This window comes from Gallinula chloropus (assembly GCF_964237585.1).
Source record: "Gallinula chloropus genome assembly, chromosome: 10".
NCBI classification, from domain to species: domain Eukaryota; kingdom Metazoa; phylum Chordata; class Aves; order Gruiformes; family Rallidae; genus Gallinula; species Gallinula chloropus.
In genome coordinates this window covers 16,383,467-16,402,371 of record NC_140095.1, presented here as the reverse complement: position 1 = coordinate 16,402,371, position 18,905 = coordinate 16,383,467, and the positions used below count along the sequence as shown (strand labels likewise).

The window sequence follows — 18,905 nt, the reverse complement described above, 5'->3', positions numbered from 1 at the left end:
ATCAACAGTTTTGGAAACCTGTGGGTGGGGTGGGAGGGTGGAAATTATATGTAGATTTACTCAGATAAAATGGACCTTGCTAGGATTGTTTCCTTGAATTCTGCCCTAGAAAGGTACATGTGTAGAGACAGCCACTTTTATATATATATAAGAGTTTTTCACTGGCTTGAGACCTACCTTGTTATTATTGCGCTTGACCTGTTATTTTTTGCTGGAATCCAATTTCATGAAATGTTCAAAAGTTTGGGTTTCAGCACAGGATTCATCAGCTTCAGTGGGAAATCTGCATGTATCAACATGGTTTTAGGATTGGGGAAAATATTTTATGTTGTAGCCATTGTTATTAATTGTGATAGTGTTAATTTTCATGGGCATCTAAGCAGACCCATAGAAGAAGACAAGGAGCTGGCATAAATCACAGAGCTGTGACAGGCAATGCCAGCTAAGGGTTTGGCTCAAAAGCCCAGTTGCAAAGAATTTACAATGGTTGCAAGTGCACAAATAAGATTGCAAACCCTGAGCCACTTACTATAAGATCATATTTTATTGAAAATATCATAAACTTTAATCTATCCCTCAGGAATGCAATGGATAAATTACTTTTTAAATCCCTTTTGGAATTTTATATATAGGGCTTGGGGTTTTTTTCCCCTTAGTTTGATTTCAGAAAAACTTACCTACGGTGTTTGGTGCTTTCTTTTTTCCAAATTTCCATCTGTAAGAGCTCTTGAATCATTTATTCTGTATTTTAATATCTTTCACTTAAAACACGCACAAAAATCTATTGCCTGGAATGCCATTCTGAGGGACGGTTTTAGGATCCTTTAGGTGTAAACTATTCTGGTTCGTATTCCTCTCTCTAAAGACAAAGCCTTCAGAATCAGCTATGGACAGTTCAGCAGCGTTGCTTACTTTATATTTTTGAGCATTTTAATCAGTGGTCAGAAATAGGTGGAATTTTTTTTTTTAATTTTTTGGGGGTTTTTTTTGAGATCAAATTCAAGTGATGAAATTGAATTGTTGTAAGTGATCCTTTAAGTGTCCCCATTTGACCAACTTTGAGAGGCAGCAGCTTCCTGAGAGAGTTGAAGCAATGTTTGCCAATCCTTGTAAAGCATTTCACCTCTTCAGAGGCTAAAGCCTCTCAAAACCAAGAACAATTAAAGCGAGAGCCTTTCAGAGCGGCTGGGGAATTCAGCAAAATAAATCAGAAATCCTCTGCCGTGGCTCTGGAGGCTTGCCTCATTATAAGAGCAGATCTATTAGCCCCCTTGCCATTGTCTTTCATTTCTCAAGTGAGGTGATTCTAATTAAATTAATCTGCATGTCAATCTATCGGTGATCAATCAAAAGGGCTGAGGTCCCCCTTTGCGGCAGTGTGCTTGCGGCTGACAGGGGCTGATAATGGAGGAAGAAATAAACTGTCGAGCAAAGTTAATTAGTCAACATAATAGGTGGATTAAACAGGAGCTGCTGATTGCTGTTTCACATGTCGAAGCATGAGGTGGGAGCTGAAACTGCAATTAACAGACAATTATTATATTTGGTTGTAAGAGGTCGCATGAATAAACATATCTCTGTGGGTTTCAGTTTTTAATCCCTTTCCGTGTTTAATGTAAGGAGAAGTGTAGGTCATTTCTTCTTATTGTTTTAGTGGAAGTTCTCGAAGGCAATGTGTGCTTCTGGAAAACCAGCAGCCAGCTGAAGGCCAAATCTTTGGCTAGGGTAAAACCCTGGGAATGCTGTTCTTTGTTGGGAAAGGGCTACGGGAGGGGGCAGATGAATGAAAGCCTGGGAGGCTGTCAGGTTACTTAGTCTGAGTGGAGTGGGAGAAGACAGTGTGATGAGCTCATAGCTCTGCCAGGGACTTGCCCCATGCATTCCCCCTTTTCTTCCACGATGTTATGGTTTGTGGCTCAGGTGCCCTCAGGCTCAACAGGGGTTTCCTATAGGATAGTGCCTGCTGAGCCTCAGGGTTGAGCACTTGGGTCTTCTTCTCTGGACCCAACACTTAACTGTTTGCCCCTGCTAGGTTGGCTCCTCTCCTGCCTCTGGCTGCTCCGGGGAGCAGAAGTTTTGGATCCTCACTCGAGGGCAGTGCTTCTCTGTCTCCCTCCCCTCAAACCAAATCCCAGGTGTTGACATTGAGATAAGTTGAGAAATACAAATAATTCTAACGCTAGATGAATAGGGTTGTGTTCTCCAGATCAAGACCCCACTGTCAAGCGTGTGTGTGTACACAAACATACCTATACGTACTCCCCGAGAAAGAGCTCGGGAAAAATTTGGGCAAGTTCAACAACCTGTAGTGACTGTACTGAGGGGAGAGCAGTAGAGAAGGGTGGGGGGAGGCATGCAACAACTCTCATTGGAACTTCACAAAATACACTTTTGTTTTCTTTTATTCTGAGTTGATTCTCATTTGCAATGTCAACAGCTCTATCTACTTCAGCAGGGAAACTGAAGGATAATTTCGGGTGGAACACAGCTGCCCTTGTATATGGGGTAAAAATACTTAATAAAGATCTTCTTGTTGAAATGATGGTTAACAGTGTGCTGCCTGCCATGCAGCTACAAACTGCAATTTAACTTAAAACTGCATCAAAAGCTTGTGATGCCAAAGACCCACTCATCAATAGCGTCTCTTGTTAGATTTGTACAGCATAAGCACCAGTTATTATGCGAAATAGCTATGCAATTTTCTACAGCTCCCAGCTGTTATTTATTTAACTGAGTTTATTACACTCTCTGCTTCTTAAAAAACATATGTATATATCCAATTTTTCCCCCCATTTTGCTCTTGTGCTCGCAGGTTGTGGTGTCTACAACAGTCAATGTTGATGGCCATGTGTTGGCAGTGTCGGACAATATGTTTGTACACAACAATTCCAAGCACGGGCGGAGAGCTCGAAGACTCGATCCCTCGGAAGGTACGCCTTCTTATCTGGAACATGGTAGGCATATCATTTTCGTTGGTTGGCATTGCTTACTTTATATATGGATTTATTTGGTTCATGTCTCTGGCTCCTGGTTTCAAATTGTCCTGTAAACAGTTATATCTCTGGGACTGGACATTTCAAAGGAGTGTCCTTCAGACCAAAGAGGGTGAATTTTTCAAGTAGGTCAGCACTAAATGTAGTGAAGTAACAGCAGGCAAACATGGTGCAGAGTCTCTCCTGTGTGTCAGTGAAGTGTGGTGATTTTTTTTTTGTTGGTTACATCTGTACAGCACCCAAGATTGGAATGTGATCTTTTGCATATTTTCTGAAGTGCTCAGCACCCAAATTTCAAATTGGATTTCTTCTGTCTATGGATTGCTGAGGTCTCTAGGAGATCCAGACGTTCCTTTGAATTGTCCTAAATGAAAGCAGAGCCCTTTTGGAAATCCATCTGCTTACTCACGCCATGGACGAGTGTTCTCTTCTGGCTCCAGCTGTGCCAGCTGAGGAAGTTGCTCTTCCCTGCATGCCACAGCTGCTTGTCTCTCCTCCCTGCTGCAGGCTATTCTCCACCACGGACATGCCAGTTGGTTGTCTGATTGCTCCCTAGTCTTCTTCAGTCTGAAGAAGTTCATTTGAGTTAAACTAGTAAAGAGTTGTTATTTAAACAATCTAGCTTATTTTGCTGAAATGGTTGAAGGAGAAATGGTGCAAGGCAATTTGCCTGGCTTTTCTGGAAGGACAGTAAACCCCAGAAAGAGCGGTATGGGGACACGTGGCTGGAACCAGCCTTGGGGACAGTAATCTTTTCCGTAAGATCAACTGATCCTGGAAGAGAACATCTGCTGGTGAGTGTAGGTGCTTAAAATGGGAGTTGTTGAGTGCAAATGTACTTTGGAAAATCTGGGTTTGATTCATGCATTGTTTTGCTCTTTGTCCTTAAAGTTGATGACTACTAATGAAACACAAAACAAAAATAGAGGGCATTTCACTCCCCTCTCCCTGTTCCAGCTTGGTAGAATAGCTCTTTGTCTTCAAAGCTGTTTGTAATCCTAAATTCAATAGGTGCTTGCTTCCTCTAAGAAATGTGTATCCTCAGCTTCCATTGAAGCAGTTGACTGTAGAAGGCACCAGTCCTTTATGCTGGTTTGTTGCACAAATATTTGCCAAGGATCTGATGAATAATTAAATAGATTTTTCCAAAGAGTTTGAAGAAGCCAGATAAAATTTTCTCTGGGAAAGTGAATGCCACTCAGAAAAATGTTAACTAGATACGTTAAAAGAAATTATTAATGCTGAGAAATGGGCAAATGTGTCGGTTGCTACTACTCAGTGGATTCCTGTGGAAACAACTTTCTATTCTGTTTATGCTTTCAGCCATCAGTCCTGCAAGCACTTATGCATATATTTAAGATTATGCACACATATGGTCCTGTTGGGATCAATGAGGCTTCTTGTGTCAGTAAAGTTGAGGGTATTGATAAGTGTTTGCAGAATCAGGTCTGTAGTTCACACTTACTAACCTAAAATTCTTAGTTCAGCAGCGTTTCTCATTATATAAACATAACTTACATCTGTATTTATTTAGCTCTAACTTTTTATGTAGGCTGTGAGCCATTTTCAGCCATAATTCATGTTATAGAATTTTTTTTTCATCCTGCCAACAACCTAATTTAATAAACAAACCACTGTCATAATTTTTGCTGATTTTTTGTAAGGAATGTATGAACTCTGTCTTTATTAATTAGCAGAAGGCAGAACATTACAAAAGGAAACTTCTCTCTGCTCAACTTTGTAATCTTTCCATTAAGTCTAGTCTTTAAAAAAAAGCCACTCATTTTTTATGTATATTCCTACTGAAGTAAATTCCAACTTGTATTTTCCTTCCACCCTCCCCCATTGCACTCTTCTCAGTGCATGCTTTTGGTCAAGGCAATACTTACTCTCTCATATAGAAATGCTTTTATTCACATGCATGGTGTAATAGCGCTTCATTCTGCCACAGCTGTCATTCCCACCCCTCCTACCTGAGGGATTCTGTTAACAAAAAGAAACAGAAAAGATAATGCTGTGCTTACATATCTACCCAAGTCCCAGTTACTGTGCTAACATTAAAAGCCAACATCTGCAAAATATCTCCATGTGTACATTTTGTGGGAAAGGTGATTTTTTTTTTTAAATCTACTTTCTCAGACACCTCTCAAGCAACCTCATAAAGCAACCGCCAGTAAATTCTTACTTTTGAATAGCAACCTCCACACTACAAAATTGCACTCTTTCCAGAGGCTTGTGGAGCCTTTCTTTTTAACCTAAATCCTTCAATCCAGCTCTCCAGGAATTCTACACACATTTGAGTCCAAGAGACAGGAATAAAAATAATAATAAAAAAATCCAGCAACTGTTTTAAATGTCGGTATTAGATGTCTGAAACACTTAGCTGAATGAAAAAAAATAGGAAAAGTCTCAGCTGGGCTTAATGCTATAGAATTTTGGGCAACAACCACAAACCTTTGACCTGTTGGAACAGATGACAGTTTCCTCCACTGAAATTAGTTTTTACTTTTAGTTTGAGTCCTGAAGTATATTGTTTTTCTTCAGTGTTTGGAATTTTTATCTTGGATAATATGTTCAAGTGTAAGTAGGAGAGACAGTTTGTTTGCCTGCCCTCTATCCAGCTTTCCTGTCTCCCTCAGGAGAAGGGCAGATTGACCTGAACAGCATGTAAGTGGTGAAACGGGAAGCTAAGTGGTCATAGAATCATAGAATGTGTCGAGTTGGAAGTGACCTTTATAGGTCAGGTTGTCCAACCCATCTACTCATGGCTAGTTTGGCTCCGGTTTATTGCTCTGGAGAGCAACTTCTGATCATAGGTTTTTGAATGGTGAGATTTGCCCCTGACCAAATGTATTCCTGTCTATTTCTCTAGATGTTTAACTCTTTAACGCAAATACCCAGTCGCAATAGAGATGAATGCCTGACTCTGTGAGGACTGGGGAAAGGGGAGAGGGGAGGTAGCAAGAAGGTGTGCTCGTTGCCTTACTTAGTCACACAATATCCAGCTTTTTTTCCCCTGAACTAAGTTGTGTTGGATCATGCTGCTCTGAAACATAGAGTTGCAGTTTCTATGACACCTAAAAGATACTTTGGGTGCCAAAAAGCTGCTTTACCTCCTGAGCCACTCAGGAACCTGGTGTCTCCACATCCAGGTTTTACCATCTCATTGGCAGGGAGCCTGGAGCCTGGGTTATTTTTGGGACATCCAACACATCTGTGTTTATATCTTGCTTGTCAGACAATAACATGAAAGTTCCTCTTGATAGCTTGTGTCTCTGAATATAACTAGGAACCTAGATCGTGGTTTCGTATCCATGCACTGTCCTCCTTGCAACCAGTGTGTTAAGAAACTCGTATTTCAAATAAACGTATCTGTCTTTCATAAGTAATAGCTGGCAGAGGCCAATTATTTCATACATCTCTGTGTGGTATAAATAGGGTAAGCCACAGTAATCTGTGGTTTTCAATAATTATCACGTTTTCATTCACAAATAGTTGGATCCTCCCTTGTTTTATATTTATGGTAAACCAGAAAGCTGGTGTGGTTGACCTTTCTAAATTGTACATGTATAGTAAGATGTATAGTGAAGAGCCAAGAGGCCTCAACCAGTAGAATGTATTTCAGCTTGTAGCTGATCCCCAGGTGTCAATTTTAAAAGCAAAATCTTTCCAATGCAATTTAAGTGCCTAGCTTATGGAAGGGGGGAATGCTGACAGGGTTTGCAACAACCCCTTTCAAGTTTACCAGCATGAAGTCCACTGATGCAGATGCCTGCAAAGTTTCCAGTTAAAATTCTCATATCCCTACAAAGTAAAAATTCCTTTTTCCCCCCAAATATTTGAATGGCTTTACAAGAATGTAAAACCAATTGCAGCATCAGTTTCTCTTTTATTTTTCCTCGCTGGCAGAATGCAATGCCCTCGAAAAATGATAGTCCCTGAGACCCTGTCAGTTTGCATGCTCTAACACTTTATTATCTAATGATCTAATATGCAACAAGGCAAAGAGGGGGTGCTTATCACCCTGACAGGATGCCTAAGAGAAGTGACTAAATTACTTTATGTACCATTAGCGCTAGCTGCCATGGTGAACTCACTGTGAGCGTTTATGCAAATATTCCAGAATACATTCAAGTGGCCTTGTCAAGAAGACGACTGACAAGCAGCTTAAACGCTTGGGTTTTTAAAGGGACAGTTTTATTTCTTTATCTTTTTCTGCCTCCTGCTCCATAAGAGAGCACTGAAGAATGAGCGAGGTTTGCTGGTGGCCTGGCTCTGAGTCAGCTCAACAGCAGCAAAAGATGAAAGATGCAGGGTAGAAATAGGGACAAATTCTAAGACATGATGTCAGAGTTTGCAGGTGGAAGCAGAGGCAACTATGACTTCTAAAGCAATGTCCTACCATTATTTTAATGGGAAATATATATAAATGTCTGTCTGTATGTATAGATTGAAAATAGGCTGTTAAATAACAAAGCCATTATTAGTGTCTGCCTTCTACTGGAAACACTAGTGCATGGCTGGATTATTCAGTCCCTCTATTATGGTATCAGAGACAGTCAAGCTTTTACTTTGTTGTTCATGATAGTAATGAGTGGTTCAGACAGTTTGCTGTCTGCAGGTGCAAAACCTCCTACAGTAAGTGAAGAGTAGTAGTTGCTGTGCCTCAGCTGGCTACATCAGGTGGATCCTCTCATCAGCAGTGGGGCATTTAAAGAGCTTTCCTCGCCAGTCCTGCCCACCATGAGCAATCTGAGAGCCCATGGTAACCACAGTAGGCATGTGCACAAATTTGCCAGTACATCTTCAGATTTGAAAGCAAAAGTGATTTGCTAGCCTGTGTCTTGGTTGATTAAGTATTTTCTACTTAGGTTGAAAGAAAGTTTTTCCTTTTAAATTATTTTGAGAGGATAATCTTTAACATAAAGGATTGCAACTGAGGGCCTTTGAGTACCATTGTATCTAGTCTGACTGCAACGGTCATTTGTTTACCTTGAACAGAGCTGCAGGACACACCAGTTGATGATTCCTGAAAGATGCTCAGAAATTTGACTTTGTGGCCTGGTTCTTGTGCTGTAATTCGCTTTGCCATAAAATTAACCACTATGTTTTTGATAGTGTGGAGAGTCATAAAGAGGATGCCCCAACAGCTCCATTTCATCCCTGAACTAGCTTGTGTCCATGCTAGTTGATGACATTATTAATACCAGACCGAAGCAAAAAAAAGTGGGTTGAGAAAGGTTTTTCTTCAAAACTTGATACATTTTGCCTTTAGGTGTTAGTGGTTCAGGTTGTTAATCAAAATTAGGGACTACTGCATTGACAAACTGGTCAGATTTAAACAAAGAAACTTTAATGTTTGACTATTTTCCTCTATGGATGGAAGCACCTGTTATATCTTACCGCTTTGCTTAAGAATGTTTTTGTGATTATGTGAAAAATATAAACACACGAACTTTTTCTGCACCTTATCATTCCATATAGAGAAATACACTGGGCTTGATTTATTATTTAGAAGGGAAATATTGAAAAAAATTATTAGGATTCTTCTACTCTACTTGAGGGGATCTTGTATGTTATTCTGAGTTACGTCTGCTTTCTAATTTATTTTCTATGAGGGAAGAATACCCAGGGTTGTTGGACATCTCTATGCATACACAGGGGAAAAAATGTGACTTTCAGAACATTGCACAACATGGATAGTAATAACAGTAAGTGAGCCTTGATATACTGAAGGATTGCAAAACTTCAAGCTGGAAATCATTTTCTTTACTTATGCCAAGTTGTCTTTTTCATATCAGTTCCTTCATAAATGCAGTGACTCATAAATTCAGGCAATTTTTTACATAATGGCTTGTTATGTGTTCTTGGAGCTTGACCTCACAGAACATATAATATTAACCTCTTCACTGCCCTGTGGACTTACTGTATGTTTCTAATATAAGTGAGTGCACCAGGGCTGGATTAGTCCAATATGTGTACTCTGTTGGAGCTAGAGCATTTGTCCTGTTGAAGAGATAAAATATGGCATGAAATCCCAGGGCTTCACTTTAGAGAGTTTGTAGATAAAAACTTCAATATGATCTCAACAACATTTTAACTCTAGGGATCATTGAAGTAATTTGACAAAACTCTGGCAGGTTCTCTGCAGGTTGCAAATGTTAAGTCAGGATGTGATATCTTCCCAAAAAGTATGCAGCAGGCTGGAGAGGTTAGGGGTTTGAGTAGTCCTCATGTAGGAACTGCTGGGTGAGGTTCTCCAGAGGGCAATTATACAGGATGTCAGGGTCTGTGATCGAAACAGAGTAAAATCTGGGGATCCATCAGGTTAGCAAAGCACAGCAGAGCTCAGGTTCATACAGCTCCATTTTAAGGTAGACAAAACTGAGTTAACTAAATTATGCTCCACCTAATTATGCCAATGTCCTTTTTTTTTTCATTAATCTTCACCAGAGCAGAGTAGCTGTCTGCAGGCCTAGACCCCTGCTTCCTTTTTGGATATTTCTGAGAATTTCTCAAGAACTGGGTGGGTAGGTGGAGCTGCCCTTCTCCCAGCCAGTCAAGTCAAACAGAAAGCAGAAAATCTGTTTCTATTTGTCTGGATCATAAATCTTCCATTGAGGAGAGGTACTCAAAAGCTAGAGTATCTGGCTGCAGAAATTTTGATCTTTCAAAATGGATTTTAAGTCTGGGACTTGAAAAACTTGAGAACAAGATTTAAATTATTTTCTGGGAGGTGAACTTTTTAATCATTGATTTGGACGAGGAGATTCCAGAATTTTGGTTCTGCCATTAGGCTGTAGGGAGTTCATAAAGTTGGAGGTTTGAGTTTGTGATTATTTTTTTTTCATTATTTAAACTATATTTCATAACGTATGTATAGTAACACTGCCACTGCCATGTCGTAGGGACTTAAGAGATACCATTTGAAGCCTTCAATAAAAAGGATTGCTCTTAGGTCATGTCCATAAAATACCTCCTGAAAAGTCAAGTTTGGGTACTCCAGTTACCACAGTTAGAAAGGATTCCTGCTTGACAGTCACTTGTCAGGGATCTAATGTCATGGTTAATTGAAAAAGGAAAAAAAATGCTACAATGGAAGCAGGCACCTTGATTTTACAAAGATAAGGTGTGGCAGCTTCCCCTCATAAACAGCTGCCCTTTTTCAAATAAATGAAAAATAAACCAGCACCCTCCCCCTGAATATCTAAATGATGTCAAGCTGTGATATGTTGTTAAACTCTATTGTTACGAGGATGTCATGAATTCATGGAAAAATAGTACCTGGATGAAGATAGAGTGCATTTTGTGAATTTCCCAGAGGAGCTTTCAGAACCGTGCTCCCAAAATTGCAAAAAGAAGAAAACATGGGGAAAACTGTCATTAAAATTTGATACATTTGTGTGAAAAAACCCCAAACCTGTTGTGTTACAGCAAACAGATAAGGGAGAAAAGTTCAGATGGAAATTTTCCAACCACCACGAGAGCTGCCTCTTATTTGGAGAGATAGACCAACCACTTTCTGAAAGGTCTGATGTTTCTCTCCAGACCTCAGAGGAATCGGAGTACAGTTATGCAAGTACAAAAGCCTTAGCTACTCTGTTTGTCAGAAACTTCACAGCTACCAGTACAGGAGAACATTCAGTAGCACTCAAATAGGCAATGAATATTCATAAATAATGAGCATTCATTACATTTCAATTTGCTTTGCTGGCCACCGTGTAACTAATACAATGGTGTCATAGGGGAGAGGGATTAGACATTAGGATTAGAGAAATGTTTGGGAGATACTGCACTCTATGGCAGTGAAGTTTTGCCAGATGCTGTTTTTCCAACCTTCCAAAATGTTTACACCAGCAAGTGGCAAAACATTGTATTATTGTAATATGATTTACATTATTTCTGGCCAAATTTGTCTAAGTGAACTTTTTTATTATTGGTTAACTTTGTATGGGAGGGGCAGGAGGGGGGTGTGGTGTTTCAGTCCAGTCCCCTGCTGATTTGGGCAGACTACAAAGGAAAGGATTTTGTGGTGATTTGTAAGTGAAAACCAAGAGCTGGTGATTTTTTGAAAACTCATCCAGATGTTTTAAAAAAGGTCACGATTATCAAAGAATGGTGTTCACAGCTGTTTGCAGGTACCTGGACACTCTTCATGTTAAGCACTCAAGTATTTGAGTACGCCAAAGCAATCAGTGATTATGAAAGCTCTCTTCTCCCATGGAGTTTATGTCCAAAGCTGTGAACAGTGGAATGCTAAAAATCTCGGGATGAAAGTTTGGTTTAAATGAATATTTTCCACCAAATTGTCATTTCAAATATTCTGATTAGAAAACTTCACAAATTTTTGCATCTCAGATCTCACCTTTTCTCATTGAACTGAGAAAAAAAGAGTGAGAACATTGAAGTCTGTCTCTTGCTGCTCATTGCAGGGTGCCTGCCAAGTGTTTCCCCAGCAAAATGAGCACTTGACGTGGCTCCACCACATCCGAGGAAATGAGTTAATAGCATAAACCAGGAAAGTGATGCAGAAAATGGAACCCACCAGGGTGGGATGCTTGGAGTGGTTATTCTAATCTGGGTTGCCACCTGAAAATTATTAATGTTAGTAGTAAGGAATAAAAGCAAACTCCAAATAATTAATATTGGAATAGAGACGTGTTTTGTGTTTGGCCCAGATCCAGAATACAGGATTTTCAGGAGCTCATGGCATTTCAGAAGGTGTGCTTTCATTAAAGCCAGTAGTACTTCATGAAGTGTTTTTTAAAATCTTAGCCCAAACCGTTTGCTGAGCATAACCAGAAAGTTTTGTGTGTTACAATTAGCCCTTTCTGCTTCTCACCTTCATTCCGTGACTTTATAGTTCTTTGTGACAAAACAAATCTTGAGCGTGAAAGTGACTGTAATATAAGTAGTGCTGGTTTATGACCTCATTGAGAAAAGTGAATAAGGTTTATTAAACAGATCAAAATAAGTTTTTATGAAAGACTCGTCCAAAATTCAGTTTAAATTTATTTCTCAAAAGTAGTTCAAACATTTAGATCTGCAATTTAAAGTACAAGGGCAACTGAGATGCTTAACAAGAGACTGTACTTCTTGACGTGGATGTTTAGAACTTTCTGAACCTCTGATCCATTTTTGTGAGTCAAGTGGTGACCCAAGAGTGTAGGTACCCCAGAACAACCATTTTTTTTAAATTCTTGGACCTAAAGCCAAATTCTGAAAGCACCAAGATGTCTAATACTGCCATGAGGATTTTAGTGGATTTTTAAAACTGGCTACGGAATATCTATGCCTGTCTGCTAGGTGCTTTGAAAATTCATCAGGTGCTTCAGGAACCTCTGGAGAGCTAAATGCTTCCAAAATTTGGGTCTCAAGTGCTGCAGGAATCAGTGTGCTTTTTACTGGACTGCTGTTGAGGTGCCTATTAGCAATGGGAGATAAGGAAATTCAAAATTAAAGATACTTGGCTGATACCATATTGTTATGGATTTGTAGCAACTCTCTTCCATGTAAAAGCAAAGTGTGTTTCCTGCAGAGGTCCCTTTCGGGTTGTGAAATGGCAGCAGACGTGCTAGATCTCCTCTGCTGTTGGAGACTGAGCAGACAGAGTGCATTGCTCTTCGCTGAAAACTTGGGCTTACATATGGAATTCATAGGTTTGGTGTTACCTGATCCATGCTGAGAGGCAAGGCCAGCACTCAGAGGTAAATGCAGGCCTGACCGCAGAGCTGCTCATCTTTCCAGCCGCAGCTTTAGTTTGTGGGCTGGGGTTTGAGGTCACGGTGTTTTGCCGCAGTACATTCAGGTGAGAGCATCGCTCGACTTCCTGGGCTCTCCAAGGGAGTGAAAAGAGTGGAAAAAATTGTTTCTGAGCGAGGTTTGGCACTCTGAGGCACTGAAAGGTAAAGCAACAGTGATTAGGGGGCCTTTGGGAAAAATTATCTCCTTCCTGGGACTGTGGCCTGGAAGGCAGTGCTGAGGGCTGTCTCCTCCACAGAGCCCTGAGTCAGGTGCCTGCTCAGTGTCAGCTGCCAAATATTTTTTATGGCATTGCTTCTGGCTGCTTCCTACTTACGATATCATCTTGCCGAGGTCCCTTGGTACTTGGGGAGCCAGTGCAGAGCTCCTGGGTCTCGAGGCTTCCAGAGGTGTTTGCCCATCTCTGCACTTTGTCTAGTGGGAAGAGGATCCCAATTTCAGCAGACTGACTCACCCAGTCAGAGCCAAAGTCTGACTTTTTTACATGCTGTAATGCCTTAGGTAGGTGGTCTGAATGCGGCCCTAAATAAATAAATAAAAACATAGCATGACTTTATCAGACACGTTGAAAGAACAACTTCTCTAAGCACTTGTAGGCTTCAGTCCAAAGTATTCACTCCTCAGATTTTCAGCGTGCTGGTTTTATGTGGTGTCATTGCTGGGCAGATACTATGAGCTATAAATATATTTTTATGCTTGTGTTTTTGCAAGTAAAGCCTAACTGGCTGGGAGGGGGGGCTTGACTCTGCATTCGGAGCAGTACAAAGAACAGAGGAGGGAACAGGCTGAAAGACACAGCACAGGAAAGACAAGGGGGTCTCAGTCTTTGCATCGCAATCAGGGCTTCTGCCTAAAATGCAATTCAGGTTACATTGCCTCATCACTGTCCCGCTGCCATCCAAACTTGGGTCGAGTATAATTTTGTGTTCCTGAATCAAGTCTCCATAATAATAACAGTAATAACAACAATAACGATATCATCATCATCATCTGTTGAATTATTTTGTTTATTTTTCTTATCTACCCTTCCCATCCCAGATAGTCATTACTTTGCAGTGTCTTTCTGGCCAGGACAGGGATTTAGTTAAACCTTCTGATCACTGGGATGCTTTTCTCACAGAAGAACCAGATTCCCAACCTTTTCCCTTGGCCCAGGGCCTGGAAACCTGAGGCCACACATCGGACCTTGGTCTCCCCGTTGGCAGCTCTGCAGAACCTGTCACGGAGACAGCCCGAGCACAGTTTTTGCACATGATGAATATAGATCTTTGTTGCATCTGGCAGGCTGCAACAATGAATGCAGAAGGCTGTCATTAATAGATAATAAAAGCAGAAAGCAACATTAATGGGAATAAGCGTTTCTTTTACTGGGACTGATCATTACTTTTTGTTCTTGGCCTGTGACCAGATCAAGCCGCAAGTACCAGCTACCAATGCTGTGAGCATGCATATGTTTTGTTGTTGGCTGGTTTTTAATCTGGGATATTTAACCATGATATCTTCAAAGTACAATTGTGTCATACATTCTCATACACTAATAGATTTCAAAGATGAGGAGTCTTGCTGCTTTATGTTTAGTCATGCCTTCATCTATAAATTTATGGCAGTATTATGGCTTAATGAATTGAACAAGTCCCAGAACAACAACAAAAATGCTTTTTTGTTTGAATTTAGATATTGCATACTTTGTTCTTCAAACGAATAATAAAACCAATATGTTTCTTCAGTGGTAAACTTCAGGGTAACTTCATCTCACATTACTAATCAAGTACTCTGGGAGATGTGTGTGGCGAACAGGCGCTTTAAGTCGTGGTGCTAGACATAGGCTGAACATTCGTATTCTGATAGCGATAGGCAAACCTCCGAGAACAGATGGAGCAGAGTTCAGCACAAAGGTTTAATCCTATCAGGATGATTCCTGTATGGCCATCTGGATAATCCGGCGCACAAATTCAGTGCCTGTTAAAAATACAACGTAGGCCAAGATTACTGTCACAGATTTTCCACTAGACTTGTTCATATTTGACTTTATGATTCTCAGACTCCAGAAAATTGCATTAGAGAGCAGCCTGTGATTTGTGAGAGAAATCAGATGAGGAATAAGAACTCTTAGGGTACTTGAATTTCCCTTGAAGAAACTGGATTACAGGCACTCCTGGTCCCTGCCACAACTGCTTTGTGTTTCTACGCGGGTTGTTCTGTTTCTGAAAGACGATTACTGGGAGCTCTCTGTTGTGGGCAGACTTTCTCAATTCTGCTGTACAAAGAGACATCAGCTAAAAATTAATTTTAGTTGGGGCTCTTGTTTTTATCAGGATGAAATAAATTCTTTGTTTGCTGTTGAATCCATCTCAGGTGAACTTCTAATTGCTGTGCTATATAATGTAGTAGGGGTTTTGACATATTTGTGGGGTTGGACCTTTGTTTTTTCGTGTGTTTTTCTTTTTCTCCTTTGTGATAGTGAAAGGGTCTCTGAAAGATTAATTGATGCTAACACTTTGGGAGAGTGAGAATTTAGATTTACGTTGAACTCCACATTTCATTTAGAGTGGTTTCTGTGTGTCACCAACTAAACCTTCCCAGTGTGGCCATAACGTACCAGTTGAGTCACCATCCCTGGGTGTGTTTAAAAAAAGGGTAGATGAGGTACTTAGGGATATGGTTCAGCATAGTACAGGAACAGTTGCACTTGATGATCTTAAAGGTCTTTTCCAACCTAGTCATTCTGTGTGCATTTAAACATCATGACTTGCTGCTGTTGTGCTCAGGATTCTGGGCTTTTTACACCTGGCTGGGGTGGGATGCTCTGGCTCAGGAGTTTTTGTCTAGTCCTGTGTTCTGACTATAGAGATTGGCTGTGAGAGATCTTCAGTTTTGTTAAGGTAGCTATGGGAAATAAAAGAGAAAAAATGAGATCAGGGCGATGGTGAAACAAAACACGAATTTAGAAACAGCACCCACCTGCCCTTCTGTTGGGTCGGGATTCGGCAAAACAGTAAACATCAGGGTTAACATGGAGCAAATGACTGGTTCCATCCTATAAAACATTTTGCTGGTTCAGGACCTTAGTTAGCAGCACTGAAGGACCAGTCAGTTAAATTAAGTAGGTTTTAGGGTATGCAAGGTATGCGGCAATGTTTGTTTTGGCAAACTTTCTGTGTTGATTTATGTCACACGTTTTGGGCTTCCATTTGCAAGGTTGCCTTTATCCTCACCCAGAAGTTGCATCAGTGCAACTATTTTTAAACTTTAGTGTGCTTAAACAGATGCAAGTCTTCTTTCTGGACATGCTCATTGTTTTTAAAAGAGTTGTACTGGCTTAGCTGGGCTCCGTAGCTTCGGCAGAAGTTGAATCAATAGGAACCCGTTGAGATTGAAATGGGAGAGGCAGAGAGGATTTTTTCACTAACAAAGATTCAAAAGTCCAGATTCAGATAAAGTGGTGCAATCCCATGTGCATATATCATCTTAGCCTTCTGCATGCTGTTGCCTTTGGCTTCCCATCTTTTAGGAACGTTGTTTCTGCCTCTTTACAAGTGACCCCATGGGATGGAGGGAGGAGTGAAGACACCGAGGTGCAATAGTTTCAGGATTCATCTTGCTCGGGGTCAAAACATGCCCATGTGTCCCTGAGGGAGGAGAATGCACTGCAGCAGTCCCTGCATCAGTGCCTCAGTCTGAACCAACTTGTCCCCACTCGTGGAGCTGGAAGTTGTGGCAGTATTTGGTGGGATGGGTAGGACCTGTGTGATATTCTGTGCTGCTTCTCCTCCAGATCCAGCATGAGGGTACATCCCCTGTGCAACTGTGCTGCTGCCAGCACCGGAGCTGAGCAGCTGCACTGGTTTAGGCAGAGTGCTGCACTTGGCTGAGGCCACGCAGGATGGTTTCTGTGTGTCTGGCTCAAAGTGATAGTCTTCTGACTTTGGGGCAAAAATAATGAATGCAAAAAAATCATAGTTTAAAGCCTGCTTGAAATGTCATTGAAATAAAAAATAATAAAAAATTGTCACCATAAAATTGTTAGGCTTCTTGAAAAAAAGAAATATAAATATTTATATAGAAAGAGCATTTCTATATTTTCAAGAATAATACTATAGATATTCTTTGGTTTTTAATATATATTAATGTTCCGACTGAACCTGTATATTTAATTTAGCCAAATTTTCAAGTGTTTTTTGCAACACTACAGTTTTTGTGGGGAATTTGTTATTTGCCAAACAAGCATGACAGAGCTCTCTCTTGGAGGTCAAGTTTCACTCACTTGCAGTGAAATGCTAAGGACTCTCACTGGTTTTGGAAAGCAGGAGGTACCTCCTAAAGTAAAAACCAACAAATTAAAACCCCTCAAAATTGGGTGAAAAAGTTTAAAAGAAGGAATGTAAATGCTGTCTTGCAATCAGAGAGATTGCTAATTAGATATAACTAACTTGCTATTTAGAGATAACTAAATTATTATTTTTATGGAAATATTTTCAGTAAAATACACACTGGCTTGGGGTTTTTTTTTGGTAACACATCTCTCATTATTCAGTATTGCCTCCTTTTTCCATGCAATCATTCTTCAGGCAGCGATCAACAGCCGAGAGCTTTGGAAATCATTAAGGAAAGAGAAACACAGAGGACTCCATAAAATGTAACTTTGCTAGCTGAGGCATCAGGAAGGATAAAAGAGAAACACTGGCTTAAGTATTGATTGTAGGTGGAATATTATACCAGGTAATTTACATTTTCAATTCCCATTAGTGGGAACTGAGCATCCGAAATGTTAGCTAGAAAATCACAGCCAATACCTTTAATTTCACTACTTAAAACAGAAACAAAGGCAACATTCCCTCCCTTCCCCTGATCTGAAGGGATTGTGGGGTGGGTGTATTTTTGGTTCGGTGATTTCACCCGGTGCAGACGTCATAAAGAACCAGGAGGAGGTTGCCGTTTTTTGCAAGGTGTTGTAATCTTTAAAGCTTGCAAATTGTGAGTCCCAGATAGTGAGATGCTGCAAAGGAGGGAGCTGGGGAGGGGGAGTGGGGCATCGCATCCTTGTGCCTGTGTTCCATAAAGCTGCGTGAGTTATCTCCTGGAGAGGGAAACCTCTGCTACCCTGTTTCCTGTACAGCAGCTGCTTATTGTCAGGAGAGAATAGGAGAGAGAGCAGGCTGTGATATGAAAAAGGAAAGCAGGAAGATCATCACTTTACTAAGATAAACAGCGAGTGCATTGTTTAGCTTAGGAGTGAAGATTTAATGCTCTGGTACAATATGTAAGAACTCTGCCACATTCCCTTTCCCTGAAGTGTCTATGACTCTTGCTGTGGACTTTTCCCATCTAGGCTGGTTTGGTAAAATCCTGTTGCTTCCCATAGCTTGTGCCGGATGCAGCTCCGGCAGTGCCTTTGCACGCTGGGCTGGAATGGAACCAGTGTGTGTGGGGACACAAACTTCTTGGGGTTCACCCCCTCAGCATGTGCAAAGTAGGCAAGCAGATGATGATAGCTCATACTTCTCAGTAAAGAGAAAATTATTTCTGAAAAAAAACCCTGAAACACAAATCCCAACACAAAACCCCATTCAAACTCCCCCTTCCCCCCAATGTTTGTTTTTTTCCTCTTGAACTGGCAATGTTTTGATAATTATAATTTTCAGCTCTAAAAACCTGCACCCTTCCTGTGATAAAATTGATTGTTAAGAGTGCTTAATATGGAAAAACCCCAATAAGCAAGGATGAACAGAATAGCCTTTCTCTTCTGTATAAAACCTATGAAAATCCATAATTCAAGAGGGGAAGAAGTAATATTTTTCTCCCTTTTTAAGGAAAAAACACACCCTGCCAAACTAGAAATGTTGATCAAAAAGGCCTTTAGCATCCCAGTAAGTGTTGCAAAACTTTGGCTCCAGGAAAAGGGGATTTAAGTTTGGACCATTCCTCAGCTCTGCCTTGCTCAGTCAGAAACCCTACCAGACTTCACTAGCTGTGAGGTACCTGGGGGAAGACCTACACCAGGTGATACAAAAATGCTGTAGAAATCCCAGCGTTAGCACCAAGTCGCTGCTACGTTTGAGTCTCCATACTATGCTGAGTAGTGCGGAGTACTACTGAGTAGTAGTGAGTAGCAGCTCAGCTCCTGAAATCAGCATATTGGCATTAGTGTGT

General features: G+C 40.7%; 1 protein-coding gene across 10 annotated transcripts in view; it reads left to right on the top strand.

Annotated features, from left to right (window-relative positions):
• EBF1 (EBF transcription factor 1) overlaps positions 1 to 18,905 on the top strand; it is a gene marked incomplete at both ends in the record, with an annotated part of 277,955 nt that overhangs the window by 179,558 nt on the left and 79,492 nt on the right. For 6 of the 10 annotated variants that reach the window (XM_084268483.1, XM_084268476.1, XM_084268478.1 and 3 more), the window contains one exon: positions 2,813 to 2,954. In XM_084268483.1, the coding sequence (XP_084124609.1) occupies positions 2,813 to 2,954 (142 nt within the window). The remainder of the gene's footprint in view (positions 1 to 2,812; positions 2,955 to 18,905) is intronic. The other 4 variants (XM_084268482.1, XM_084268481.1, XM_084268480.1 and 1 more) reach the window with 1 other exon arrangement.